This window comes from Urocampus carinirostris, chromosome 8 (genome assembly GCF_059441175.1).
Source record: "Urocampus carinirostris isolate Australia breed hairy pipefish chromosome 8, RoL_Ucar_1.0, whole genome shotgun sequence".
NCBI classification, from domain to species: domain Eukaryota; kingdom Metazoa; phylum Chordata; class Actinopteri; order Syngnathiformes; family Syngnathidae; genus Urocampus; species Urocampus carinirostris.
The window spans coordinates 35,691,857-35,719,047 of NC_142356.1; the positions used below are offsets into that span (position 1 = coordinate 35,691,857).

At 38.3% G+C, this 27,191-nt stretch overlaps 2 protein-coding genes across 3 annotated transcripts in view; one reads left to right on the plus strand and one right to left on the minus strand.

The window, feature by feature from the left end:
- vwa11 (von Willebrand factor A domain containing 11) overlaps positions 1-6,211 on the minus strand; it is a 31,146-nt gene extending 24,935 nt beyond the window's left edge. The window contains exons 1-10 of the mRNA XM_088342937.1: positions 6,029-6,211; positions 5,350-5,486; positions 5,145-5,289; positions 4,905-4,998; positions 4,667-4,795; positions 982-1,168; positions 734-903; positions 499-611; positions 316-432; positions 62-235 (exon numbers count right to left, since the gene is read on the minus strand). Coding sequence (XP_088199063.1) covers positions 62-235; positions 316-432; positions 499-611; positions 734-903; positions 982-1,168; positions 4,667-4,795; positions 4,905-4,998; positions 5,145-5,289; positions 5,350-5,486; positions 6,029-6,211 — 1,449 coding nt within the window. The remainder of the gene's footprint in view (positions 1-61; positions 236-315; positions 433-498; positions 612-733; positions 904-981; positions 1,169-4,666; positions 4,796-4,904; positions 4,999-5,144; positions 5,290-5,349; positions 5,487-6,028) is intronic.
- Positions 6,212-13,881: 7,670 nt separating this feature from the next.
- On the plus strand, positions 13,882-23,103 carry LOC148361758 (prostaglandin D2 receptor 2). Of its 2 annotated transcripts, none has more exons than XM_088343190.1 (4): positions 13,882-13,927; positions 18,376-18,450; positions 18,541-18,610; positions 21,248-23,103. In XM_088343190.1, the coding sequence occupies exon 4, from the start codon at positions 21,255-21,257 to the stop codon at positions 22,593-22,595; it is 1,341 nt and encodes a 446-aa protein (XP_088199316.1). In that variant the 5' UTR covers positions 13,882-13,927; positions 18,376-18,450; positions 18,541-18,610; positions 21,248-21,254; the 3' UTR covers positions 22,596-23,103. The 2 variants fall into 2 exon arrangements, with proteins under 2 accessions (XP_088199316.1, XP_088199315.1); XM_088343189.1 differs by having other exon boundaries at positions 13,895-13,927; positions 18,376-18,454.
- The last annotated feature ends 4,088 nt before the right edge of the window (positions 23,104-27,191 follow it).

Below are 27,191 nucleotides of genomic sequence, written 5' to 3' on the forward strand. Positions count from 1 at the left end.
GATGAGAATGAGTTTGACACCCCTGGTCTAGATGTATTTTTGGGTGTTTTTGGTCTATTACCAAAGCTGATGTGGAGGTGTCAAGTATGACGTTCGTAGCTTGCGCCAGTTGGCTCTTGGACACTTGTATGGCCTGACCTCCTGAAGCCAGGGCCAGGTCCTTGTAGTCATTAAAAGGAGCCGCCCTGACAGAACGGCGGCGTCTTCTACGGGCAGGCGTAAGGAAGAAGGACACCTGCCCAAGATTAGAAACCGTCCGGGGAAATTAGTGCACCTTACAGATTAGAAAACGCTTGATTAAATGTCGTCATTCACCGTTGACTTGGTGCTTCTGATGAGGGCCAAGATGGTGTTCTTCAGATTAATGTCTTTAGCAGTTGCATCCGTAAAGATATAAATGTGGGAGGAGGCAGGAGAACCAGTAAGGGCTAACTGGTGTGACACAAAAAACATAAAATCTCAATCCAAACTCCAAATATAATTTCAGCATTTTAGTACCTGAAGTCCTGACAAGCACATCTCAGGCAGGTCACCACCTCCCGTTGCTTTTATCTTGGAAATTTCCGTTTTCATTCTATCCGGGTCTGTTGTCCTGTATAACGGTCCAAAATCTACAGCATGCACAAAAATGTATGAAAAACAAAGCTATTTTATATTTAAAATATACTTGTATTGACACATATTAAGTAGGGACTATTTTCAGATCAATATGGTAGGTTTGAGGCTCTCTTACGTGGGTCGTTGAAGGTTACCAAAATGTATTCCGATGGTTCGTCTTGTGTTCCTTTTTTGCTGTCAATTATTTTATACACAGCTTTTCTGGCTTCTTCAATGTCATCCGTCATACTGGCGGTATTGTCAATGACAAAACACACCACAGATGAACGACTTATCCCCATCAATCTGCATCAATAATAAAGCTGTTGTCACAATTTTCATCCCCCCAAATTTTTTATGTATCTATTTTTAAAAGCCTGGCACCTCAGGTAGTCATTGTTGCCTATAGTTAATCGGATGTCCTCTAGCAACTGGAGGCTGGCATCTGTTGCTGCTTTAACTGCAGCATCATGGAAGGCTTCATTGTCAGGGCGACGCTCATCCTTGTGGATTCCTCCTCGAGGAATTTCTGTGCTGGTAAGATCACCTGCCCCTCCGTGGCTACATTTACCTGGCACAGGAAAGGGACAAATAGATAAAGTAAACACTTGTTTATTATTGGGGTTACTTTCCAAAAATAAATGGTGATAGGTGAAATCTGTTGAAACATTTTTTTTTTCACAATTACTATACAATTAAATGCGCTATTATACTTTGAAACCAAATAACATACCATTGTACCTGAAAAGAAGTATGTATTTATTTTTATACCAATATCTACTCTTTGAGGCACTAGTAAGCTAATGAGAATGCAGAATGCGATATGCAGGGTGATGATGCCCTTGCTACGAATACAAAAAGTTTTAGCATATTACTCCTGTATTGGCCAACCTGCACTGGCTCCCAGTCCACTTAAGATGTGACTTTAAGGTTCTCTTAACATATAAATGTTTGCATGGGCTTGCACCCTCTTATCTCTCTGATTTGATTTCCCCCTATGTTCCTGCACAGAGTCTGCGCTCGGAAAATGCCGGTCTACTTGTGACTCCGAGAGCCAAGAAGTCTGCAGGCTCGAGAGCGTTCTCCATCCGGGCCCCGGTGTTATGGAACGCCCTGCCTCCGGAGATAAGATCTACAACCTCAACGGAAGTTTTTAGATCGAGGCTTAAGACACTTCTATTCCAAAGCTTATGATTGATGCCCACCTCATATTCTGTACCGTCCTGTCTTTTTCCGATTGCCTGCCTGGCTGATAGAGGGAGAAGGACGATTTGAGATGAGTCAGCGGACCAGCGTCTGACCTGAAGCATGTCAACCCCTGCATTTACCAGCTGGCAGAGATGGGAAGCTGCGTCGTGGCCGTTATAGACTTTCTGGACTAGTTTACAGGCTGGGGCGTCGTTGCTGTCCTGCACTTTCCGGACATCTTCAACATCTTACCTAGTGTTTACTATTCTGTGTACAGTAATGCTGATTGTGATTCACCCTGGTCAATCCTGGAAGGGGGATCACCATCCTGTGCACTCCTTTGAGACATTTTTGTGATTAAGGGCTATACAAATAAACGTGTAATGTGAAAATACAACCCCCACCTCCTGTTCCATCTAAAGACATTGTCAAAAAGAAGGAACTTTGAAAGTCACAACTTTTGTCCACCAACACACCACTTCTCTCGGATTAGTGGAGTAACTACACTCTGTTAGGGCCCGGTCACACATCCGTTTGCGGCTGAATCACGGACAGAAATTTCTGCCTGTGAGGCGGACGCTATTGGACGCTTTGAAATCGCCATACAGACGAGATACAGCAGTGCTTAACACGCGGTCGGAAATTTGCGCGCGGGTGGCAGCGCAAAAAAGTTTTGCGCTGCTCAATTCTTTAGAGCGCGGGTACACAGCCTTTCACGGGCGTATCGAGGCTGAACCACGGCCGGAAATTTCTGGCCGTTAAGCAGACGCTGTTGGGCGCTGTTGGACGCTTTGAGACCGCCATATAGACGAGATACAGCAGTGCTTTACTCGCGGTCGGAAATTCACACGCGGTTGGCCGCGCGAAAAAGTTTTGCGCTGCTCAAAACTTTGAGCACGTGTTAACCGCGGGCGGCACACGAGGTAATGACGCGGAAATGACGCGGAACGAGGAGGAGTTGGATTTGGGCACAACACCGGCTCGGGAGCTTTTATACCCGTGGTCCACACGAGAAAATGACGCGGAAATGACGCGATGAGGAAGCGGAACAGTCGCCGGCGTCTGTTTTGCGGGCATACCACCGATGAACAGCGGGTTGGCCAATTTTGCGCATTTTCCATCGCTGGCAACCACGGGCAAAAAAAAAAATGCAAAATTTTAGCCGTGATTCAGCCGCAAACGGCTGTGTGACCGGCCCCTTAGACATACGTATGCCCGTATCTAAACCCAATAATGGACAGAACCACAACAGTCTCGTTCTATGCCCCTAATGGACATCTTCAAAAATGCACCCCAGTCGTCCACAAGTGTGCATTTTAACTTTGAACTTCCAGTTCCAAATTAATGACATACAAATTTGTAATAAGATTAAAATAGCCAAAGTGTTAGCTTGTAATCACAAGAATGGTGATTAATCTTTGTGCGAAGATGCATGATTTATGCCTACATCACCAGGAGTTTAACTGTAAGACTTTGATTCTGAGTACCCTAAAATTCGGACTGTAAGCACCGTTGGATTCAATGGTTTGATTTTGATGTAACGAAGCCAGTGATGTTTCTCTATGTTTATCAAAAGTCCAGCGGCCGACAATTGGAATGTTAAGGTACTGTGTATTATTGAAACTCTCTTTGTGTACCGTCTTTCTTTGTAAATATCTCATGTTTCAATCTGGGCACATGCGGCTTATGTATGTACAAATATGTTTTTCCTTCAAAAATGTACTGGGTGTGGCTAATAATCCTCATTTTTATCATCTGTCAGTCAATTTTCCCGTTCAAATAACCAATCCATTAAATCACCAGTCTAGCTGTCTGTCTAACTGGTCTATCCTTCCATCAATCATTTATTAACCCTTCCAAATTGTTGACCATCCTTCAAGTACATTATTCCATTCATTTGTCCGTTCGGCCATGTATGTATTCATCTATTCACCCATTTATCCATCATCAATCCATATATTCATCCCTTCAACTGTCAGCTCACCCCTTATTTTATTTGTCTGGTCATAGGGAAATCATAAGATCAATTGACCAGTACAGTACAGTGGGACCTCGCTACTTCGCGGTTCCACGTTCGCGGGTTCAGAGTCGCGGGTCTAAAAAATATTAATAATAAAATAAAATAATAAGAAAAAAGAAATTATTTTATTTTTTATTGTTTTTAAGCATTTCTGAAGGGGCGTCGCTACTTCGCAGATTTTCACTTTTCGCGGATGGTTTTGGTCCCCATTAACCGCGATAACCGAGGGATTACTGTATTATGTCCATTGATCCATACGGCTGGGTGGTTTTTCTGTCAGTCCATCCATCCATCCATCCATTCATTCATCTATACATTTATCCATCCATATATCCCTCCATCTTTACGGCATGTGGCAGTGTTAATGTCTTCTTACATTTGGATAATTACATTTGAATGAAAATGGTTTTTATTGATTACATTTGTTCTGATTCTCTGTATGTTTTATCTGTCCCTCTCCTGCTCACTTGCCCTCTCGCTCTCTTGCTCGACCTTACCTTGTTTGTTCTTTCGCTTCTGGGTGCTAATTTCTTCCTCACAGCTGTTTACACTTGTCTAGATTTGGCTCTCCCTTTTATTAGTACTTTGTCCACTTTGGTTCCTTGCTAGTTTGTTGTCTTCTATGTTGTGCCATAAGCATTCTTGTTTCAGCCTCTTGTTATTCCTGTGTACCGAACCCCTGCTTGCCCTTTTGGATCATGAGTACCACCTCACAAAATCTTGGACAACTGCCTTCGCTGTTTGGGTTTACTGGAACACCGGCCACTTGCCTGCATCTTGGACCATGATTGGCCTCGCTTCTTAATTACCCGTGTACCGAATGACATACACAAAGTTTACATTTAAAGGAATGGTTTATACCTTGGGGCTTGTCCACAGACAAGATACCCATATAACCAGAAGTTAACTTCTTCTCATTCAGAATGTTTTGAAGGATTTGGTTGGGACAGGTTCCTGAGGCACAATCTCTGCAGGTGGCAGTATCAATATCTAGAGGCAGAAGAGGCTCATGTTGAAATATTCATCTTAGCAGTAGAAACACATGCCCACATGCATGGACATTCAGTACACTTGCAGACACACACCCCCACACACCTACCTGCCAGGTTTTCTAAAGGAAGGTCAGGGCGTATGAGAGCTAAATATGGTTCTGTGTAGCCCAACTCCACCCAGTTACTGTGACTATAGAAGTCCTGTCAGAATATACAAAATGTTTGTTTGTTTTCATAATAAGTCCATGTTTGAGTTGACAGTTTCCTTTCTATTTTTTCATTGTTCTGTGGCCTTTTCAATTGTTTTGTAACGAAATCTTTAACAGACACTGGCTTTTTGTACTCACCTGTAGTGTATGAAGGACCCTACCCAGTGTTTCTCTGGCAGCCTTGAAGTTGCCATTGCGAACATTAGCCTTAATGGAAACCATACTGTTTGTAATGAGACTACGGCCCTCCAAAAAGGCCTCAGAGTTAAAATGATGGGGAGCACTGAAAGAATAGGCAGAACATTGGTTTATAACGAAGACTGATCAAACTGTTCAAACCCACCTGTTGACAAAATTCCGATCTACAAGTCCATTTTGGGTGTAGATCTCTTGTAGAGCAGAATGAAACTTCACCCCTGCAACATCACCTGTGGCAGTCGGGCCAAGACATGCCTTAACCAGTTCCTCAGGAGAAGAACCCTGCAATAAAAAAAGTAAAAACAATAAATAGTAGAATAGAATTTAGAATAATTTCATTCAAATGTTCAAATATAAATTGATGTTTTTGAAATGTTTGTCAGTGTGAATTTTCATTGGCGCAGGGGACACCGTGAACTGGTTGCCAGCCAGTCGCAAGGTACACAGGGACAGAACTCACTCGCTCATTCACACCTAGGGACAATTTGCATGTTTTTGGAATGTGGGAGGAAACCGGGGTGCCCGGAGGATAACCACGCAGGCACGAGGGAGGGGGAGAACATGCAAACTCCACACGGGGAGGCTGCGGTAGATGGACTTGAACCATGCACCCCTGCACCGTGGGGCTGCACGCTAACCACCCAGACGCAGTGCCACGCACTTGGTTTCTTCTCTTCAAAATTGTTGTGAGTCGACCAGTGTTATCAGGCAACCACAATAAACCTTGAGATCGAGATTCAACCAACAAATTAAAACAGATTGGAAATGTTACAATTGTGTTCTAAATGTGTGTTATGCATTCAAAAAGTGAGGGTCTTTCATACCGTGGGTTTGAATTCATGACCAGCAGCCTCAACTACGGCTCGACATACTGTGGTGACTTTTTCCAACAGTGCTGTTCCTGTAATACTGACATGAGTGGATGTGCCACCCCCGATGGGGACAAAGGCCAAAGTAGGCCCAGATAGTATCAAGGCCAAAAGGGTAAAACCCAACCCTGATGTCATGTTCTCTCTGGAGAAGGAAATACAATATGTATCATGTACAGTATTGTGAAAAAGAAAGAGCTCAAACGTGAAGACAACCATTGATTTAAGAAGAAAAATCTCAAACAAAAATCCCAAGAGACCACATTAGTGCAGGTGGTGGAATTTGTTTATTATGTATTAAAGATTTCATAATTTGTCATATAAAGCGTTTTAATCAGCTTCGTTACACTTGGCTGTTAACATGAACCAATCATGAAATATAAGCTATTCTAGCAAGCGGTGAACATTTTTAGCTGTCAAGTGAATTCACATTTGTTGAAGATAAATAAAATTAGAAACTTGCAACATCACATGTTTGAAATTAAATTACCATTCATATTTTTTTTTAAATATAGACAATATTAAAACATGCATTTAAGGAAATAAAACAAAACTGAAGTGACTTTAAATAAATGAATTAATGACATTTTCGTAATCATGAAAAATAAGCCCAATGATAATTGAAAGGCCTTGATGAGCAAATCAGGCATAAGCAGTTTTAAGATTCATTATAAAAATTGGTGTTACTGCATATTCGTCGATCAAAAAAAAAACGTGGAAAGTTATTAAATATACATTACTGTATATTACTAAGCATTACTAAGTCCCTCTATTGAACTCATTCCTAAAAAAATACTCCTCGTAGTGAGTTTTGAATATAAAAGTATAATGTAATACTCAAAATATTTTACAAAAAAACTTGTTGTAACTTCCTACAAAATAGTAGAGTTTTCAAGATAAAGCAAACATCTTACTGTACCTTATCATGTCACAGTTGATGGCTTGAATGAGTCAGAAGCATAGTTTGCAACCATACAATGTGTTTCATGTAGATGGAGGGAGGAGTTAAGGGTTTAAAGGTCTTTCATATGTCAACAGTGTTAGAAATATGGCTTTTTTTAATAACGGGGTACTCTAAGTAATTATTTTATCCGCTGTTACTAACAGTCAAAAGCGTTGCGCTACTTTGGCTGCAGATTGGCAACAGCGGCATGTCCCTGCCGGTTTCCCCCGCACAGTCTTCCGCTCCCCTTTAAGTTGCTTACGTCACTTTTTGGATCATGTCACCATTCAAAATAGCGACTACCATGTAGTTAGAAAGCTGTTACAAATACAGTGTTAACTAAAGTACCGAAAGAAAGCACATGGGGCTGAGTCCCGAAAAATGTGAGCCCGATATTTAAAAGCGCCAGTGTTTTTTTGTCATTCAGTTGTTGCAGAATGTGGCGGCATCGACTCTGGCCGTTAGCGAAACGTCTCTATGAACCGGCTCCTGAACGAGGACAGAGAGAGCCGGCTTCCCACCAATAAACAGCTGGTTCCCTCCTAAATACTTTTTTTCTATTATGATCGGTCAATATGCATTCTTTGGGATTCCATGTTGGCTTTCAATTTGTTGAGCATAAAAAAAGGTTAATGTCATATATTTTTGGGGTAAATTTATAAATATTTGAATTTTATCCTCTGTTTTTTTCAGTGGTAGTGTGTTTGTATAAAAATGTAAAGTTAATTCTTTTTTCTTTTTATCTCAAAATTTTCTTTGCGTTATTGTATCATTTATTTGGTTTCTTTTTTATCATCACTTTTCTTCTTTTATTATATTAAACATGCGTTATATTGTTTTTTGCTGGTCATTATTTTATTAGACTGTTTACTGTTTATAGTTGTTACACTTCAAGTGTAGGATACATCTGTTGCTGGTGAGGTGCAATAAATATTACAAGGTTCGATAACACAACTACATGTCCGTTCTTATCCATTCAACTGACTCAAATTTTGCTCAGAAAACTCTATGACACATAACAACTTTTCTTTTAAACAATAGATATAGTTACTCTCCCTGGAAACTAGTTACTTTCACTTTCGAGTCATTCAGTTACTAACTCAGTTACTTTTTGGAAGGTGTAGTGAAAAACTTTAAGTAATTACTTTTTTCAAGTAACTTGCCCAACACTGTATGTCAATCATTATTCAATATCAAAGTTTCACTAGAAGTACATTAATCTGCTTATATTGGGGGTTTTGTGATGACGGGTATAGGGTGTAATACAGAAAATAAGGACAACAAAAAACTTTAAGCTCTTTGGAACAGGGCTGTTAGGTGGAGTTTGGATTGGTCGGGAAGGAGATCAAGTTTATATTAACTGACTCTTTGCCCAATGATGTTTCGTCACAATGTGATACATTTCATTAATCACCTGAATTATTAAAAAACATGGCTGTCAATGTCAAATAGAAAGAGGGCCAAACAAAGAATTTGGCAACGAACCGACAGTCAGACTGATCCAATTACTAAAATGCAACATATAGTCAAGTAAACCAATTTGAACCCAATGAAAACCTAACAAATGTATTTCATGATCAGGTAAATAAAGCAATATTATCTTACGGCTCCATCAGTAATCTCTAATTTTCAGCAGGCACAAAAGACAAATTTCAAAAATCCCCATAACATTAAAATAAAATAAACTGGTATTGTTTAGCCACTATCAGTAGCCAATTTTATCAAAAGTGGGATACATTTTACTTTAAATAAAAAGTAAATAATTATAGCATGATCACCTTTTAGTCAACATTTTTTTTAAATATATATATATATACAAAAACATTCAAGTATAGTGAAAAAAAACACAGGATTCTTGGTTTATTATATCGTCATGTTTTACAGGTGGACCCAAACGCAAGGAAGCCGAAACGGAGGCAGGTTTGCTCATCAAAGGATTTTTTTTTTAGTAAGAAGAGGAGGTAAAGAGTAACAAACAAGTAAGTGGTCACAAAACAACGAATTGTAAAAACAAAACCAAACATGACAGTGAGGCAGAAAGCATAAATCACATTTATATGGTAACCAGGATGACAATGGCAAGTGTGCGGTCTATTTAGGAACCGGCGAGGGTAGATTGGGCACAGGTATGTACAGTTCCACCCCAGTTGGCGCCCTCTGAGGGAAGGTGGCGTGCTAAATCCTGACATTAACTGCATCTCAAGGGCCAGATGCCAGCCGACCCAAAATAATGAAAATGGGAGAGGCCGCATCAAATAGACCTTCACTAGAACAGGGAATGGCTGAAGATCCTTGTACTTCCCCGCCGGAACAGGGCCTGAAGCAGCCAAGGACTCCTATCCTTGCTGCCGGTACATGGACGTTCTCGCCACCGTCAGGCTCTCTCATTCGAATTAGCCTACTAAATATCTTCAGTTGAGTCAACCGACACAGTCCCGATTGTGTTTGAGAGGGACTATTATGCATTGTGTTTTATTGCCGTTTTCGCCCAAATATTGGGTGCCGAGAAAGTTAGGATGAGAGCAGCAAAAACACTTGAGTTGAATAAGCAATTTATTGCAAAATACAAAAACGGTGTATAAAAGTCGGCCATCAAAGGTACAGTTAATGGTTTTGTTTTATTTTTATCTTTAGTCTCGTACACATTGTATTAATATTTTATACATATATGTGAGTATTTTTTTAGTAAACGGATGGGTAAAGAGAGAGAATGATAGATAGATAGAAAGATAGATAGATAGATAGATAGATAGATAGATAGATAGATAGATAGATAGATAGATAGATAGATAGATAGATAGATAGATAGATAGATAGATAGATAGATAGATAGATAGATAGATAGATAGATAGATAGATAGATAGATAGATAGATAGATAGATAGATAGATAGATAGATAGATAGATAGATAGATAGATAGATAGATAGATAGATAGATAGATAGATAGATAGATAGATAGATAGATAGATAGATAGATACAGAGGGACAGATATGTATGGTAGCATAAAGACATGTGAACAAGTAAGTGGGTATCAATGAGCCTATCAGGAAATACTAAAGAGAAAAAAAATCAACTCTAAGACTAAACATAATTGCATGATTATGACTTTTTGCATATTTTTGCAAACAAAACGTTATTGTTCTCTTAAAACATTGGACGTAATAGGAAGGTGACACTGGAACTGCCAGCATACCTGGCGGTATTGTGTAATCAGTTGCTAATACTGTTTTTATTGTTAACGTTTGGTGTTAATTATTCCCGATTAGTACCAGTAGACTTGTGTAATCTATCCCTTTTATTGAATTAGTGTTCACTCACTGCTCAAGTATTTAGTCCTGCGTAACAGAGTCTTATTGTTGAAGTCTTTTGCATGGATGTCTCGCCATGCAACATTTATTTCTGCTGAAATAAAGCACTACTTAATGCATATAAACTTTAATTGTAGTCAATATGAATGTGGTATAGAAGCCCAACTATAATAGTCAAAACACAGAATTGTATCATTGCAACGGCAGCGCTTGTGATGGATCAAGGGAAAATGCAGTTGCACGAAATATAGAAATCGCAATACCTACTACTTCGGAATGAGAAAACTCAATGCACACTTCTTGTAATTGGGGGCCCATTTCCCTTTACTTATAAAAGCAATAACGGTAAAACTAAGGTTTAAGGTTATTACTTTCCCTTAACCTGTCATGAAACATCTATTTTTAAATCATCTGACTGGTGTGGGCGTAATCTGTAACATTGTAATTGCTAGTGTCACTGCAAGAACAGCTCAAACGGGGAAATTTCCCCTCCTTTGTAATACTTTAAGCCTTTGTTGATCCCATGCCCTTACCGAATGGTTTATATCTGAGTAAAGTTACTCTGTGAATATATTGTAAACATAATCTGAATGGAAACGTGATCCTCTTGAAACATGCACCAGTTGTATTATTTACTTGTACAACATAGAGGCCACACTCCTTACACACGTGGTGGTTAATTATTCCCTAAAAATAATTGGCCTCTTCTTTTTTAAACAAAACATTTGATTAAAAAAGGTTTAACCCTGAATATTTTGCCCCACCTACTTTAGGGACATCAAGGTTAAAATGACACAGAAAATGTAAAGAATTATAAGTTTCACTTTATTAAACATTTAACATTTTAAACATATTCAGCATCTTAATAGAACAACTCTCTCCCTGCCCTGCCCTTTCCCACCAGCCTGCCTTCTACCAATAGAATGGAAAACTGCTCTATTTTGATTCTGGCGATACAGTACTTTATATTTTTGTATGCATAATTTTGTGGGACGAAAATAAGACAAAAAAGAATTACTTGCGGCTATTTGTTATTTGTATTGTGGCTTATGTATTGCATGTTTACATGTGGGGAAGATGAAGTAATTTGATCGGGGTTGTAAGTTGTGCATATAGCATATTTGATGATAAAGTTAAACATGAAAAAAAAGATTTCCTCTGGGTATTTGATCATTTTGGAAGTTGTGAATTCATTTTGCACTGTTATGTGGTCGTTTTTTTTTATATACTGGCACTATTCAATAAGAGTTGAAGCAATCTTTTTTCTATTCACATTTATGTAAAGATGTTAATACAAATCATAGGTAGAGGGAAAAAAACGGATTTTACTTTTACATATCTGACATAGTTTACATCTCTCTGTAAATTGTCATAAATACTTGGAAAGCACGACACAATGGTGCAAAAATAATTAGCTGATTAACTAAGTAGTATGCCCTTTACTAATTGGTTAATCAATTCATCCTTAACACTCTTAATAGAGACAACAGTTGAATTATTCTTCCGTCACATTTTCATAAATGAGCTATTCATGCCATACACAAACATTTCTACAGCGCTAGCGTGCTTAGACCAGAGTAAGGAACACACTTTAAAAACAAACTAGAGCAAAGCTACGGAGTCTATGCAGGCCAGTTTGATTTAACGGTATTATTTGTTAAATCTTCTAGGAAAAGTTTGATTACATCAAAAGGATGTACCGGTATGTGAAAATGGAAATCTCATGTAAAACTTATTGTCAAGTCAAGTCAAGTCATTTTTATTTGTATAGCCCTAAATCACGAAGAGTCTCAAAGGGCTTCACAGATTGTTACACTATATTACACAAAATTGTAAAAACAGCTAGCATGCAAGCTTTCCAATATTACATTAATCACTTCATTAAATTGTGGAAAGAAAACAATGCCATAAAACTCAACAAAAGGTAACCCAGGGTTCCCGCGGATCCTCGAAAAGTCTTAAAGACAATGAATACATTATTTTAAAAATAAGGCCTAAATTGGCATAAAAGGGCTTAAATCCAATGCTTGAAAGTCTTACAAATGTGAACACATTAATAAGATTTATATTCGTTTGAGCTAAGAATATTTTGTGTCATTTATCGATTGTGCTTTTTAATAATTTGCCGATTATTTTCATGGCAACATTGCATGACCACAATAACTGAACTATCAAAATACTGATGGAGCTTCAGTCGGGCCTTTCAGAAAAGGCACATGTAAATTTTGCCTTCCCCGCATGTTGGTTTACGTTCAGGGGATGGTGTAATTGTAACCTGTTCAGTCTTTTGAGACATCTTGTGATTAAGGGCGATACAAATAAATGTGACTTGACTTTACTTATCTTAGGTCTACCTTCAGAAACATTGATTTTGGACCATAGGAAAGTGTCAATTTAATCAGAAGTGGCTGTCCAACCAACGTTTTTCGCCATGGATAAAAGCTGTGCCAGACATTGTGTACGAGGCACCATGCACTCTGTGCAGAAATATTTGGTTTTTGTTTTGTTTGTTTCAATTTTTTTTTGGTCAACATGGTCTTAAATTTGATTTCAAAACGCATTAAAAAGTCTTAAAAAGTATTGAATTGAACCCAACATTAGCTCTAAGAACCTTGTAACTTGATCTGCCTGTCTCGTGTCAATATTGAAATTTTGATAGACACAATTCATCTATGAGTGCATTATGTACATGTAAATGTAAGAAAAATGTGAAAGAGTGCATGAAGTGATTGAATGGATGCTTGGAAGGATGCTGCGGAAGAGGGCGCATGCTGTCAGGCAATACATTTCATTCACCATCATTACATCTGTTAATTTGTTCATACCTGTGTGGATGTTGGTTTATTAGTTGTACATTAGTTACATGGCACTTTTCTGTTAGTTTTGTGATGTTTTTGGTCATATTTCATGTTTTATAGTCAGGCACCCGACCCTCACCGAATGGGGTCCCGAGTGTGCTGCATGTGTGAATGAGATCGCACAGAGATTATTTCTAACGAGGAAATGTTCATATCTTTAAGTCAGGCACCTTCGGGCAGCTTCTCGGGAATGGGGTACCTAAATTTTCTGTGTGTGTGTGGAATGAACGACGGCTAAGAGAGAGAGAAGCGCGACCGCAGATGGCGAATCTAAACAAAACTAATGCGAACGAGGAAAACAATAAAAGGAGTTCGTACAATTGCACACCAGATTTTAATGTTCTACCCTGTAGTGTGCAACATAAAACATGCTTTTAAATAGAATTATATACCTCTAATTTTATTAAATCTGTTTTTATGAAACTCCAACTACATGTTTTTGTATCCCAATTATGTAACGCCGTTACTCATATTCCATTATTCCCCAAACCTGACCTTGAAAGCTTAGAGGGAAATTGCCTCCAACCTTGTCTTTCAAAGGCTTTCACCGTATTAAGTCAAAACCTAACTGACATTTGTGTTTGCAACACCCCGCGTCACTTCAGGAACTTCCAATCAGCATTGGGGGTGTGGCAAGCAAAGCTGAATTGTGTTTTTAAAACTGAAATGATTAAGCAGGGTGAGATAAGGGTTTGTGACAATCCCATAACTGGAAGTTGGAAGAGGCACACTTAAAATCTAGGTGAGTGTGATTTAATCTGCTAGATATTAAGTGCATTTAGCTGCAATTTTTCCTCCATCACTGCATGGGATTTTATTTATAATTCATGCTTTTGCTACATAATTTGTATCAACGACTTTGTGGGAAAACTGTAAAAGATACAGCGTAAACAAACCACAATACAACAACGATTACATTTTATGTTTCGAGCATTTAGAGCTCGATTAGAAAACAACATAATTGTGCTAGTGAGTAAAAACTTGCATATCCTGATTTTCATGTTTAAGAATTAAGCTCAAGTCAGCAACTACATTTTGCAGTGTCTATTCTAATGGATTTGTAAAAAAAAATGGGTTGAGGCAGAAGCCGACGGTTATTGAGCAATCACGTAAAATACATCATATGGTATGATAATAGAACACTCTTTCAATTGTTGAAAACCATTTTGAAGACAATCAGCACGACTGGAATGTTGAATTTAAGGGACATTCGAGAAGCTGCTTTATTTTGCATTAAATCATTTGGGCTGTGTTCAACCCAACAATGATGCAAAAAAATATTTTTGAAAAATATTCCATAGTGTACCTACAGTACACCTGGCTTGTACCGGGCACAAAGATAGAGCCTATGTTTCTCAAAGAAACGGGTTTGCAAACTTCGGTGGGCTGCATTGCGTTAAAAGACGTGATAGAAGGAGGAAAACAAATATTGAGTTTTTCTTTATTTACCATATATATACCGTATTGGGCATATCCAATCTTTTTTATATCGTTGCTGCTATTTCATAAAGATGTATCTATTTTTTTTAAGACATTCCATCCATGCAAAAAAAGTAATAAATGACAAAAAATAAAGATACGTCGTTTTAGAATAGCATCATTAATACACATTTGGATGTACATTTTACATTTCATTTTTTTTTCTATAAATAGACCTCATTATCTCATCTCATTAGCTGCACCGCTTATCCTCAGTGGGGTCGCGGGGGTGCTGGAGCCCATCCCAGCAATCATCGGGCATTGGGCAGGGGACACCCTGAACTGGTTGCCAGCCAATCGCAGGGCACACAGGGAGAGACAACTCGCTCGCTCATTCCCACTTAGGGACAATTTGGACCGGCCAATCCACCTGAAATGCATGTCTTTGGAATGTGGGAGGAAACCGGAGTGCCCGGCGGAAACCCACGCAAGCACGGGGAGAACATACAAACTCCGCACAGGAAGTCCGGTAGCTGGATTTGAACCCACACAGGAGGTTCCCAGGACCTTAGAACTGTGCCGCACACGCGCTAAACACTGCGCCGCCGTGCTGCCCATAAATATAAATTGACCATAAATAGACCTTTTAACCAAATTGGTTTTCTAAACCCTCGGGAAAAAACAAAAAAAAAGTCCTTGTTTATTAGCATTAAATTTGATCATATGTGTCAAAAAACGTAAAATCCAATAGAGCTAGCTCATTTTTTTTTTTTTACTTTAAATGTGCCAAGTATTTTGATTGATTTAAATAAATCACGGTTCACAGACCCTTTATCTCCATGAGTCATTGGAGCACCAATGAGGACGCAACACTGGACAGCTTTCTCCACTCCTGTTCTTGGTCATGGCAAAGTTGGCGCCAGTTCATTCCTTAATGTTGTCGACCCAGTTCCTTTTGGTCTTTCTCTCCTCCTGCCCCATTGGACTGTGCCCTGGAGAATTATTTTGGCAAGCCCTGATGATCTTGTGACTTGACCACACCACGGTTTCACGGAAGTTTTCGTCTGCACACAGCTGACAACGTTTCTTCGTAGGGTCCAATGTGCCCTCTGATGGTGTTGTGCACCGTTTCGTTTGTCACATAGGCTTAGTAGCAGATACCTAGAAGTTTTATGTCGCATCACATTTCCATTGCCTGGATTTACTTTTCCAGTTTTCCTGTTAGAGTGAAGGGAACAGGAAGATAGAAGTAACCAGTGCTTACATGAGTCTGATCTTAGATTTTACTGCTATGTTCTTGTCCCTCCAGATAGGTTTAAGTCTGTCAAGTGCGCCTGGGGTTTGAGCTATGCTGGCCATGATTTCTGGTTCCAGCCCCTCTTCTGATATGATGGATCCAAGATATTTAAACATAGTGACAGGCTCTAGAGGTTGATGGTGAGATTTGTAGTGATTTCTTAGAGATTGTTGGTCTTTTTTTGTTTTCCTGTGCTGATTTCCATTCCACAATATTCAAAATATAATGTAGAAATTCATCCAAATTCAGAGCTTATACACTGAAGAAATATAACCAGTTCATAAATTTTTATTTTGATGTAGCTTCACATGCCTTTCCTGACTGCGCGTCTTTGTCCAACAGTACTGAGTTTCTCCGGTGTTGTTGAAACTTCTCACATAGGATGCTGAGATTAAAAATCTGTTCCGTGGTGCTCTTTCTCTCCCTGAAACCTGCCTGTTCTTTGGCTAGGATGTTTTCTGCCTGGACAAAAGTGACACCAAATCAACTCATTTGTATTACCAGTATTTCTTTTTTAATTATTTTGTAAATATTATCATTATATTATTACCATTTGGCGGGTTGGATTAAAAAAAAAAGGTCTGCATGAGGCCCGTGGGCCGTAGTTTGCTACATCTTTCTCTATAAGAACACTCTGATACATTCACTGAATAAATATTTGGTCTTCATTAGTATTTTGTAAAACTTTGTATATAATTTTTTTATACATTAGCTATTCCTATTTCCTGAAGCCAACAATCCTAAATTGCCACCCGTAAAACAAGAAGCTTATTTAGGATAGTTTAATGTATTGTTGTCCATTTTTTTCCTCTAGGTGACACATACTGAAAAAGTGTGTGCAAATAACATGTCCTTTTGATTTACCAGGCAAATCAATGTAACATCGATATGTTTTTGTAAAAACAAAAAACTTCTACAGTAAAAGCTACTAAAGAAAGTAGATGTGAAGCTTACAATGGATGTCCAAACAATTTCCATATAAGGCCCGTGGACTCTTTTTTTTTTTTTTTTTTTTTTTTTAGTAGCTCGCAGCAATAAATAAATAATTTAGACTTGCTTTGCTCCTGAAAAAAAATATGTCATAAAGCTTTTTCTTCAATATCCAAAAATATAAATTAACTATTTACAATCTTTAAAATAAAAGGGAAAAACAGATGCAATGAAATTGTCATTTTTGTTATGTTCTTAATTAACCTTGTAATAACCAGTTCACGTCTTAAATGGAACACAAAAACAATCAATTCGGCATGATTAATAAATAAGAGTAAAAAAAGGAAAATTAAATTCAAAATATATATGTGGTCCAGTTATATGGATTATTAGAAGAGTAGCTTTGAACACTACTACCCGCCAGAAAAATCAGAAGGGTTCGGTACACTGGAATAACGAAATGCTAGACAAATGTGTTTGGGGGTGACAAGAAGGATATCATTATTGCAAGGAACCATGGGGAGGTAGTAGTGATAAAGGGAAGAAAATGTGTTATAATAGTGGGGAAAACCATGGGGAAATCAAGACAAGTGACTATAAAGGTGAGGAGAGAAATTGAAGCTGGAAGTGAGTGGCCAAATAAGATGAGGTCAGTAGACAGAGAGCTAGAGACAGAGGGAACCTACAGAGCAACACAGACCTGAGTGCAGGATGGGCAAGTACAGCCTGGTGGTGCCATCACTCTCCAGGCTTTTTTTGGCAAGGAGTTTGTCTCTCCCACATGAAACAAATAGTACTGGTTTACGCGGTTACCAGTAGAAGAAGAGGCTTCCTGATCTGACTCAGATACAGCACCTTCATCATCTGGTCACCGTGTTTTTCAATGTGATCTTTAGACATGAGCCTGACCTCTGCATGGACGGGCAGCGTCGTGTGTGTTATTTTGTAATTATTTTGTAGCCAGACGTGGCCTTGAGCGCCATTGTTAGGGCCATAACCTTACTTTAACTACAAGGGGTTAAATCTTAATGAAGAAAAAAGATATAGAGGAAATAGCCAATAATAGTTCTATTATCAAATCTTACATCCCAGAATCACATTTTAACCTTGAGCCTTTCGAAAAGAACCTCGGCCCTTAGGCTGAGGCACACTTTTATGCCATCCTTCATGAGAATATTTTTTCTACTGTGCGGTCCCTGAAATGAGTTACCCCCCTGCCCTAAGAGCTTGATGGAGAGAGCTCCATAGCTAAGACGACGGAATTAGCTACCGAAAAAACAAGTCATAACTAAGAAAACTGATCACCCACCCCCAAAATGGTTCAATCCATTGTCACCTGGCTTCTTGGTCCCAACTGCCTTTCAGCCACCCGCAAACGGTGTTGTAGGTCAGGAAGTATTGTAGATGGCTCCTCCTGGTCCTCTCCTTGAGGATGCAAATTGTCAGTTTCTCTGTAATCACAATTTTTTTCAGCGTATCTAAGGGTATGGCTGCATGTAAATAATAATTCAACAAAACCCTTGTGTATTTTGTTTTGATTTCAGGCAGATATGTGATGACTAAACCATCATTTTACATCAGTTGAAGTTACAGACCTCTTGTCTTCATAACAAGCATCCGTAGGTATTGTATGTCAATATGAATGGGGTTCAATCATGTTTAATAAAATACACTAGAGCATTGTTGAGCAATTGGATCTTATTTTACAGCTGATGGAGATGCTTTTTTTGCAAGTGTAACTTCATCATTCACTCAACACACAACAAAACAACCTCTAAGGCAAGTCATTTCCTCCACCTACTGTTGTAGAGTATCAATTATTAGTGTAAACTAACCGAATAGATTTGGGACATGGAATTTAAATGCTACCTGGCCTCATATTACAATACTTTAGCAATGCATATATCAACCAAGTGAGCATAAAGTGCATTAGGCAACCAATAATGGGAGCTTTTAGTGAGTCTTTCGTGTGGTGTTTTGTTGTACAGTTTTAAAGGGCACTGTATAATCTGAGCAACCACATGCCTGGGATGGTATGTGGTCTGTCAACAGAGAAACAGGCTTTGAATCAGAACAGAAACTTTTTTCTTTTTTGCTGAGCTCACGGAAAAAATAATTACCTGACCGCGCACTGTGACACAATGATCTGGCTTTCAAACAATATCACCTATTTCCCGATCACAAATATTGGCTTGCGGCAGAGTTGATCACTTTTAATTTAGGAGAATTCATAAAATAAAAAATTACATAAATGTTCAGTAGCATGAAATGATTTTGATCAAAAGAAGGTTTCAAGCATTACAGTAATCCATTATAATAACTATAATAGGTTTACCTTTCACCATCTCGCTGCTTCACAGATTTTACTCATGCATTCAATTCTTTATTCTGATTGGCTAAACCAGTGTTTTTCAACCCTTTTTGAACCAAGGTACACTTTTGTTTTAAAACAAAGTTCGAGGCACACCGTCCGTCAAAAATGTTTGAAAATGAAGTTATGTCAAATATTTCACTGTACAATCCATAAGCAGATAATTAGAATATAAAAAGGAGAAAATAATACTTAAAATAAAAAAGAATGATGTGCTTTATTTATGTTTTTATTTTTTACAGTGCAATCTTAAACCGCTTTGTTAAACAACTTAAGTTATTAAACGTAGTGTGCTACCTTATGAGCAGATAATTAGTAAATAAAAAGTATATAAAAATTAACTGCCATCTACTGATATGGAAGATTATTACCGTTCCTCATCTGAAGAAATCAAAAATACTGAATAATGGCCTGATTATTTGGAGAGATAAAATTGGGCAAATTCCAGCGGCACACTAGACAAGGTCTCACAGCACACTAGTGTGCCCTGGCACACTGGTTGAAAAACACTGGGCTAAACAGTCCCTACTCTCTTCATAATCAGATAAATGTTTACAGAGACAGTGCACTTTACTTTTTTTGTTAAATGAGTGCTTGGGCTTTTAAAAAGGGCTTGTTCTTTGGTTTCAATGTATTATAGAGTACTTAATTATATGACAATTGCAGATAAAAATAAAGGTTTCTACTTTATAGATTTTGCCTATCAGGGGTTAATTTTGAAACATAACCCCAGTTTAACAAGGGTTCACTGTATACCATGAGTGGTAAAAAATGTTTAAAAGGCCAAACTAGGATAACAACATGAATGATATTGGAGGTTGAATAATTTTGTTGGTATGAAGTCAGTAATGCTAAGAAATGATAATGACATCAGATATAAACAAATAACCATTCCGACCTATATAAACACCGGTAGACGCTTTTTAGAGGACTTTATTTTGCCCAGCGCATATCCAGCACTTACTTTTATAATGGTGAAATATTTTGGGGGGAATTATCTCACTTTTGTTGTCTAGAACATTTTGTACAATTCTGGGATGTAATGCAGCTGATTCACACTTTCAAATCGTTTTTTTTTTGTCATCTTGAATAAAACCAAGGCGGTAACAATGTAAAAGCAGAAAATAATTTCGAAATTGAATCAAAGGAATAATTTACATGTAAAAATTACATTCAAGAAAACAGAATTTTCCTCATAGCATGCAAATAAAAACAAGAGCTGCATTATGACTTACAATTATAATGGTTGAACTTGAATAGAAGTGATGTTAGCTGTGGCATTCTGCTCAGTACCAGACCCTCTCCTTTGTAATATTTAAATGCTTCTGCTTGGTTATATACTGTATTGGTAAAATACTTTATAACGTTTCTTTTTTTTGCTAACTACACTCAACTGTGTCTGACAATGGAGGAAACTGCTTTGTTAAATTCTATTATCTGTAGAGCAGGGGTCTCCTATGTGATTCCCGCCGGCACCAGGATGCCCCCTATTGACGGCTAAAGTGTTTGCTGACCGGTTCTGGAAAAAAAAGCACACCAGTTCTGGGACATTGTGATTTTCTAGTACTTTTAAATATGTTTTTAGGTTGATTTAGTCTATTTAACCCCACTTTCAAATAACCAATCTGGTTATAACATAGTAACAACATAGTAGTAACATGATATTATTTTAGAAATGCATATCAAACCCTTTGCGCTAATTAGCAATGAAAAGCAGCTCTTAACTTGAAAAAGTTTGGAGACTCCTAATCTCAAAAATGTAGTTATCACATTTAAATTTTATCTGATGTTTTCAATTACATGTTTTCATCTTGGCAACATTGCAGAGTCGCCCCATGCTGTCCTAGTTTTATACTGTGATTATAATTGGTTTATTTGTTGCCGCTTGTCTTGATTACTGTAATGTATTACTCTCTGGTCTCCCAATTTTTGTGATTGGGGGTTTGCCAAACAAATATGACTTGAATTGAAGAAAAAATTATGACACAAATAAAATCAAACACGTTCTGTTTTTCACTATTAACTGTCCGTCTTCTTTCCTTCAGGGCAGCAATGTTCAACACAACTCCCAGCACCAATACTTCTGGAGAACAATATTTCTGTCCCCTGCTGCAGCTCATGCAGGAGCATTCCCTGAACAACCAAACCAAGAGCAACTGGATAGTCGTCGGCTTCCACGGACTGGTCTCCTGTCTGGGAATTTTGGAGAATGCCTTGATCCTCTGGGTTGTGGGCTTCCGCCTGCAGCGTCGCACCGTGGCCTCCGTCTGGGTGCTTAATCTGGCCATGTCGGACTTTCTGGCCACACTCACACTTCCTTTTTTTACCCTCTACCTTGGCTCCTCCCACAGTTGGGAGCTTGGCAACCCCCTCTGCAAAATACAAGCATCCATCTTTTTCATGAACATGTTTGTGTCAGCCTTCCTGCTGGCAGCCATTTCGCTCGACCGCTGCATTCTGGTCGTCAAACCCATTTGGTGTCAGAATCACAGAACGGTCACGCGAGCATGGAAAGTTTGTTTGGTAGGTTGGCTATGGGCAGCAATCAATACATTTCCTTACTTTTTATTTCGCTCCGTTACCAAGACCAGGGATGAAAGGAAACTCTGCTACCATAATTTTGCTCTGTATCGAACGTCTGGAAGCACGCTTGAGAGGGACTGTGAAGTGAGGCAAGCAGCAACAGCGGTCTCCAAGCTTCTGCTGGCATTCCTGATTCCGCTCATGGTGATTGCGGGAAGCTACATCAAAATAGGCCTTAGTTTGAGTAAGCGGAGTCGGAGAAGGATGCAGCAGGGCAATAATTTGAACCTGGCATTGATCAAATCGAAAAACAATAAGGCTTCTGGAGCTGCAATTTTGACCAGTGCTCCAACAAAGCCTAGGAAGATTAGGCGGTCATACTCTCTGTCTGTACCCTTGTCCCCGACCTCCTCATTTAGTGTTAATAATAACAACCAGTTGTCCAACAGCTTCACCAAGATGGTGACATTTGTGATTGCAGTGTTCGTCCTGTGCTGGGCTCCCTATCACATCTTCTGCATGATCGAGGTGTCAGCCACGTATTACACGGAAAACCTGAAATTGGTTGAGGTTGGGTTGCATTTAGCCACGACATTTGCATTTTTGAATCCAATTTTGAATCCCATTCTGTACGCCTTTAGTTGCCCACATTTTTGTGTGAGAATAAGGCAAAGCCTGGGAGCCGTCTTTGATGGACTTGTAGAGGAGGGAGGTGCAAAACGATTGGCTCCGTCATGTAGTGTGCAATCTCATAGTAAGCCAAAGCGAAGTCGAGGCAACTGTTTTGCCACGCAAAGATCACCAAAGACTCTCCAACCCTCTCAAAATGTACCCGACCACCAACGCATTTTCTTTGCTCCTGATAATTGACAAAACGTCGAGATCGGGCGTTGAATCAAACCATGAGGTAGAACAGCCACCGGGGCGCTTTGGTGCCAGACCGGACAGAAGTAAAAATAAGTTCCATTACATTTTCACCGATTGTTGTTTTACTTACACTGCTACGTTTCTGCCTGAACTTGATCCGGGGCTTTGAGCTGGTACGTTTTAATTCAAATTGGTGTGGTTCGCAGGTGCGGTGCAGTTTCCTTTTAGGCAGTGCAACTGTCACTTCGGAAACTATGATACCTGCCCACTGAAGTACAGTGAAAGATGAATCAAACCAACTTTTTGCGCTTACAGGCAATCAGCATTAAGAATGGTTGACCGCAGCAAACTACGTCGTTTTGGATTGTCAACTAACTTGCCTTTATTAAAAAACGTTTAGCAACGCAGTTGAAAAATATATGCAGTGTTCATTTCACCTCTGAAAAGTGATGGGTCCTGGTGAATCGCATGCTCAAAAATCTATGGATCCCAACAGAAATCTATGGGTCCCCAAAATTTAGTGTTATCGAAGTTGAAATTGTAAATCGGCGACAAATATAAAATATAAATCTATTTATTCATTCAGTTTTAATCATCACAGTTTATTGGTTATACAATTTAGTTATCACTTCAAGATTTTTGAGTTTACAACAATATTGTACATCATACAAAACAATATTGCTGAAATAATTATATTAATCTATATTTTCATTCAGTTTTAATCATTACAATTAATTGGTAATGGAAAGCAGCCATCACTTCAGATTTTTCAGTTCACAATATTGTGCACTATACAAAATAATATTGCTGAAAAATTATATATTCATGCAGTTTTAATCGTCACAGTTTATTGGAAATACAAAGCAAGTTATCACTTGTGATTTTTCAGTTCATATATTCTCCGTGGTTTGCTGTCCCGCCACAGTTGTAATCCATTATAATCATCCTCATAGCGTAACCAGGAATATAATTTAGTCAATTTTGGCAGAAAAGTCCTTTTCTTGCTAGGGGTATTCTTTTGTTTTTCTTTTGTCGAATCGTTCACTTCAACACACGTGTTTACCTTGCCTCCGCGATCTTCCGAAGAATTTCTCCGCCGTTTTTTCGTGCCGGAATTATTGCCGTTGTTATCACTTTCTGCATTATGTTTCGACTTATTACTGACACTGACGAAATTACCAATTTTGTGTGGATTTTCACCTTCCCTCGATGACAACCACCACAACAATGACGTAATCTCGAAGCAACGAGATCTCGTTTGCCGAGATCGGCGTGCAGACGAAAACTCGAACCGCGAGACCAAAACAACAATGGCGGATCTGCCTGACGAAAAGTTTGGAGTGCGGTAAATCTTTGTTTAAAAAAAAGTAATCGGGTAATAATGACAATTTTGTGTCAAAAAAGTTGCGTCCCGGGGACGCATGTTGATTTGACACTATGCGTCTCCAGCAAAAATGATGCGTCTAGGACGCAGGGACGCGGGCAAATGAGAACACTGTATATGTATTGTTTTTTTACAAGATGGATTTTGTGAAATCAAACTACATTTCAAGCCTCCATGTAATACACTAGAAATTAATGTTGATCACTTTTAACCCCTCAGGCATCTTTGTGCAAAAGTTTGACCGGTTGCCTAAGGAAAACTTCACTAAAGCATTATCGGGATATAAGGATGTGGCCGAGGGCCAGCCATTGAAGGTGGCCGGCAGTTGGCCATAACAGAGAGCCAATCTGAGCTTGACGGCAGCAACTCTTTACTTTGTTAAAGACCACTTACCCTTAGCAGTTCAACACATTACTGGAAACAAGCAAAATCCATAGATGCAGCAAGACGGAAGGCTGTGGGGCAAAGTTCCCAATGGAACGCTGAGAAAAAAGGCGTGGTGCTGTACTACGGACTCTAACATTATTAATCAAATACAAAATTATGTGAATGTATTTAGCAGGATACACTCAGAAAAGTACAATTTTATACAGATAAGTTTATTCCCCTTGCTTACAATAAAAAATATAGCAGTTTTTTACTATTGGTCACCTGCAAATGGGATGCCAGGGTTCTTCATTATTTTGACTGTTATGCACTGTTTACATCAAGGTTACTATTGGCCAATAATGTTGCAGTTCTTTTATTTCCACACCCTTTAGAGTGAATCTGCTTTTTTTCTAGCCTAAGAGTTTTAATAAACAGAAGGAGCTCAGGGGAGGACATTTAGAATGGTTTGTCATTTTTGCATCCTAAAGGTTTTAGTACAGTCCTATCCTGTTCTCGATGCAAGTTCATAATCCATTGACGTCTTCTTTCTTATTTTGAGTGTTTCCTAACTCCTTATCGTTCCACCAGCATGTCACCAGTCACTGAATAAGTCGTGCTAAAGATCATTTGAAGTCCACAACTCTTAGGGTTCAAGACATTTCAAAATATACTCATCACAGAAACATCATGATCAGTCACAAACAAGATACCCAAAAACAATTAAGCTGGCACAGCTCACCCACAAAGTGTCCTGGGAGTCTGCTCATGATACGATTCTTCGCAAGTATTATGTAGTAACATTCACAAAAGGCCAGTGAATACAACCATGTAAAACATTTACTCCAAAACACACGATGATGCCGACAGATAAATAAAAAATCAGCCTAAAAGCATCCATTGTTTGAAAATCTTTGTTTAAAACTGTCTGTTTGGCTTCATGACTCCCCTTTAAAAAAACACCAACTCGTCAGATTTTTTTCAGTACTTTTGTTAGCCTCTGACCTTTTAACTGACACCACTTTTTGCCAATTGCAAGCTTTTTATGGTTCTTATTCTGTGACAACCTATGAGGGCCTGTATTGAAGAAAACAATAAATAAATAAACCTCAGGACCAATTCGGTTTCAAAAAGATTTAGGCAATTCATTTTTACGCACCATTATTACGCCTTAGTGTGCTCAATAATATATTAACTTCTAGAAAGACAAGTCAGACATTTTACAGATGTATCACAATGTCTATAGATTTGAACTGGTAGTCTCCAAATGGCCACTTTTGGAAATGCCTAGACCTACTTTTGGAAAAAATATGTAAAATACAATATTTCGTTTTTCATATTGTGGTCGAATTTCACAAGGTAGTAAGTAAGGCTTCGAGCTTCGAGGCTTCGAGCTTTTCCATGCAACACTCTTTTGCAGGCATTTAATTGCAAAGAAAAAAAAATCAGGCGAGAGTGAAAACACAATTCTGTTTTTTCCAACTCAGATTAATCAATATTAGTAGTATTTGCAGTAATCATCTCAGTTTGGGACAAAACTGCTATTAATTTAAAGTGACTAAAAGCGTCCACATTCTATAAATCAGGGGTGTCAAACTCAATTACACAGAGGGCCAGAACTCAAACCACACCTTTGGTCGCGGGCCGAACAGGATAAATATTTATTGAATATACTATACCGATAACTTTCCTTTAAAAAAAATAAAAATAAAACACAAACAAATATGAATTTAAAACAGTCAGGAATATTACTCCAGAATAAACAAACTTGACCATTAAATGAATTAAAAATCGTTGCTCTCCATAATAATATCTCCTGTCACAACTATACAAATTGAAAATATCAAAAAACGGGAAAAATAAGTAAAATTTGTGCTTTTCACTTTGGTAATTTGCTTTGGTGAAAAACATCTTCATAGTCTTCTTTAAATCTTCAACTTACTGTATCTTTTCTCTGGATTCAGGTTTTTCAGGTTACTCTGAAGTTTTGTCTTGTAGTGCCGTTTTACATTAAATTCCTTAATTGCTGCCCCAAAAGTTCCACAAATAAGACACACGGGTTTACTAGCAATGTCAGTTAACATAATTTTCTCTGTCATTGTGGTTTTTAGCATTCAAGTATAGTTTGAAAGTTATCAGCGTTTCATAGACCCGGGCAATGTTCCCTCTAATTTTCCACGGGTCTGAGCGTTCACACAAAGTCGGTGAGCAACGCTTGAAACAACAGTGAGCAATCATAATCCCAAGTGTGGCAACTAAATCATTATCAAACATGTCCAAAACTTGACATCAAGTTACATTTTGCTGAGTTTCCGACAATGCAAAATTATTTTTCTCTTTTGAATGAATCGACTAATGTACGATTGCAAAGGCTGTACAGCCTACAAACGTCGTTTGTTTTTACAATTCTTTCACAAGATATCCATTTCTTTTTTTTTCCTGATAAATTTTGTGGCATAATACTAACATTTTTGGGGGCTTATTTAGTCGGTTGCAAGATACAGAACTGTACTTAACCACATTTTTTAGTGGAAGTACAATGTTGGCAACAAGATTCACTTGATATAATTGAAAATGATTTGAATGCAACATAAATGTTTTTTTATTTTTCACTGTTTTTCTCTACTTGTTTTTAAATTCCTTTAAAAAAAATCTCATTGTGTTTATTTTTTCCTTGCTGTTACTTTTTTCTTTTTGTTCTTTATTTACTTTTTTCCTTTGTTTCTTTCTTTTCTTTTTTTCTGGCTTTTTTCCCTTTTTTTTTTTCTCTTCCTTTTGTTTCTTTTTTTCTCAGCTTTTCACTACTTTTTCATTTTGGTATTTTTTTTCTTTTTTGTTCTATTCCCCCC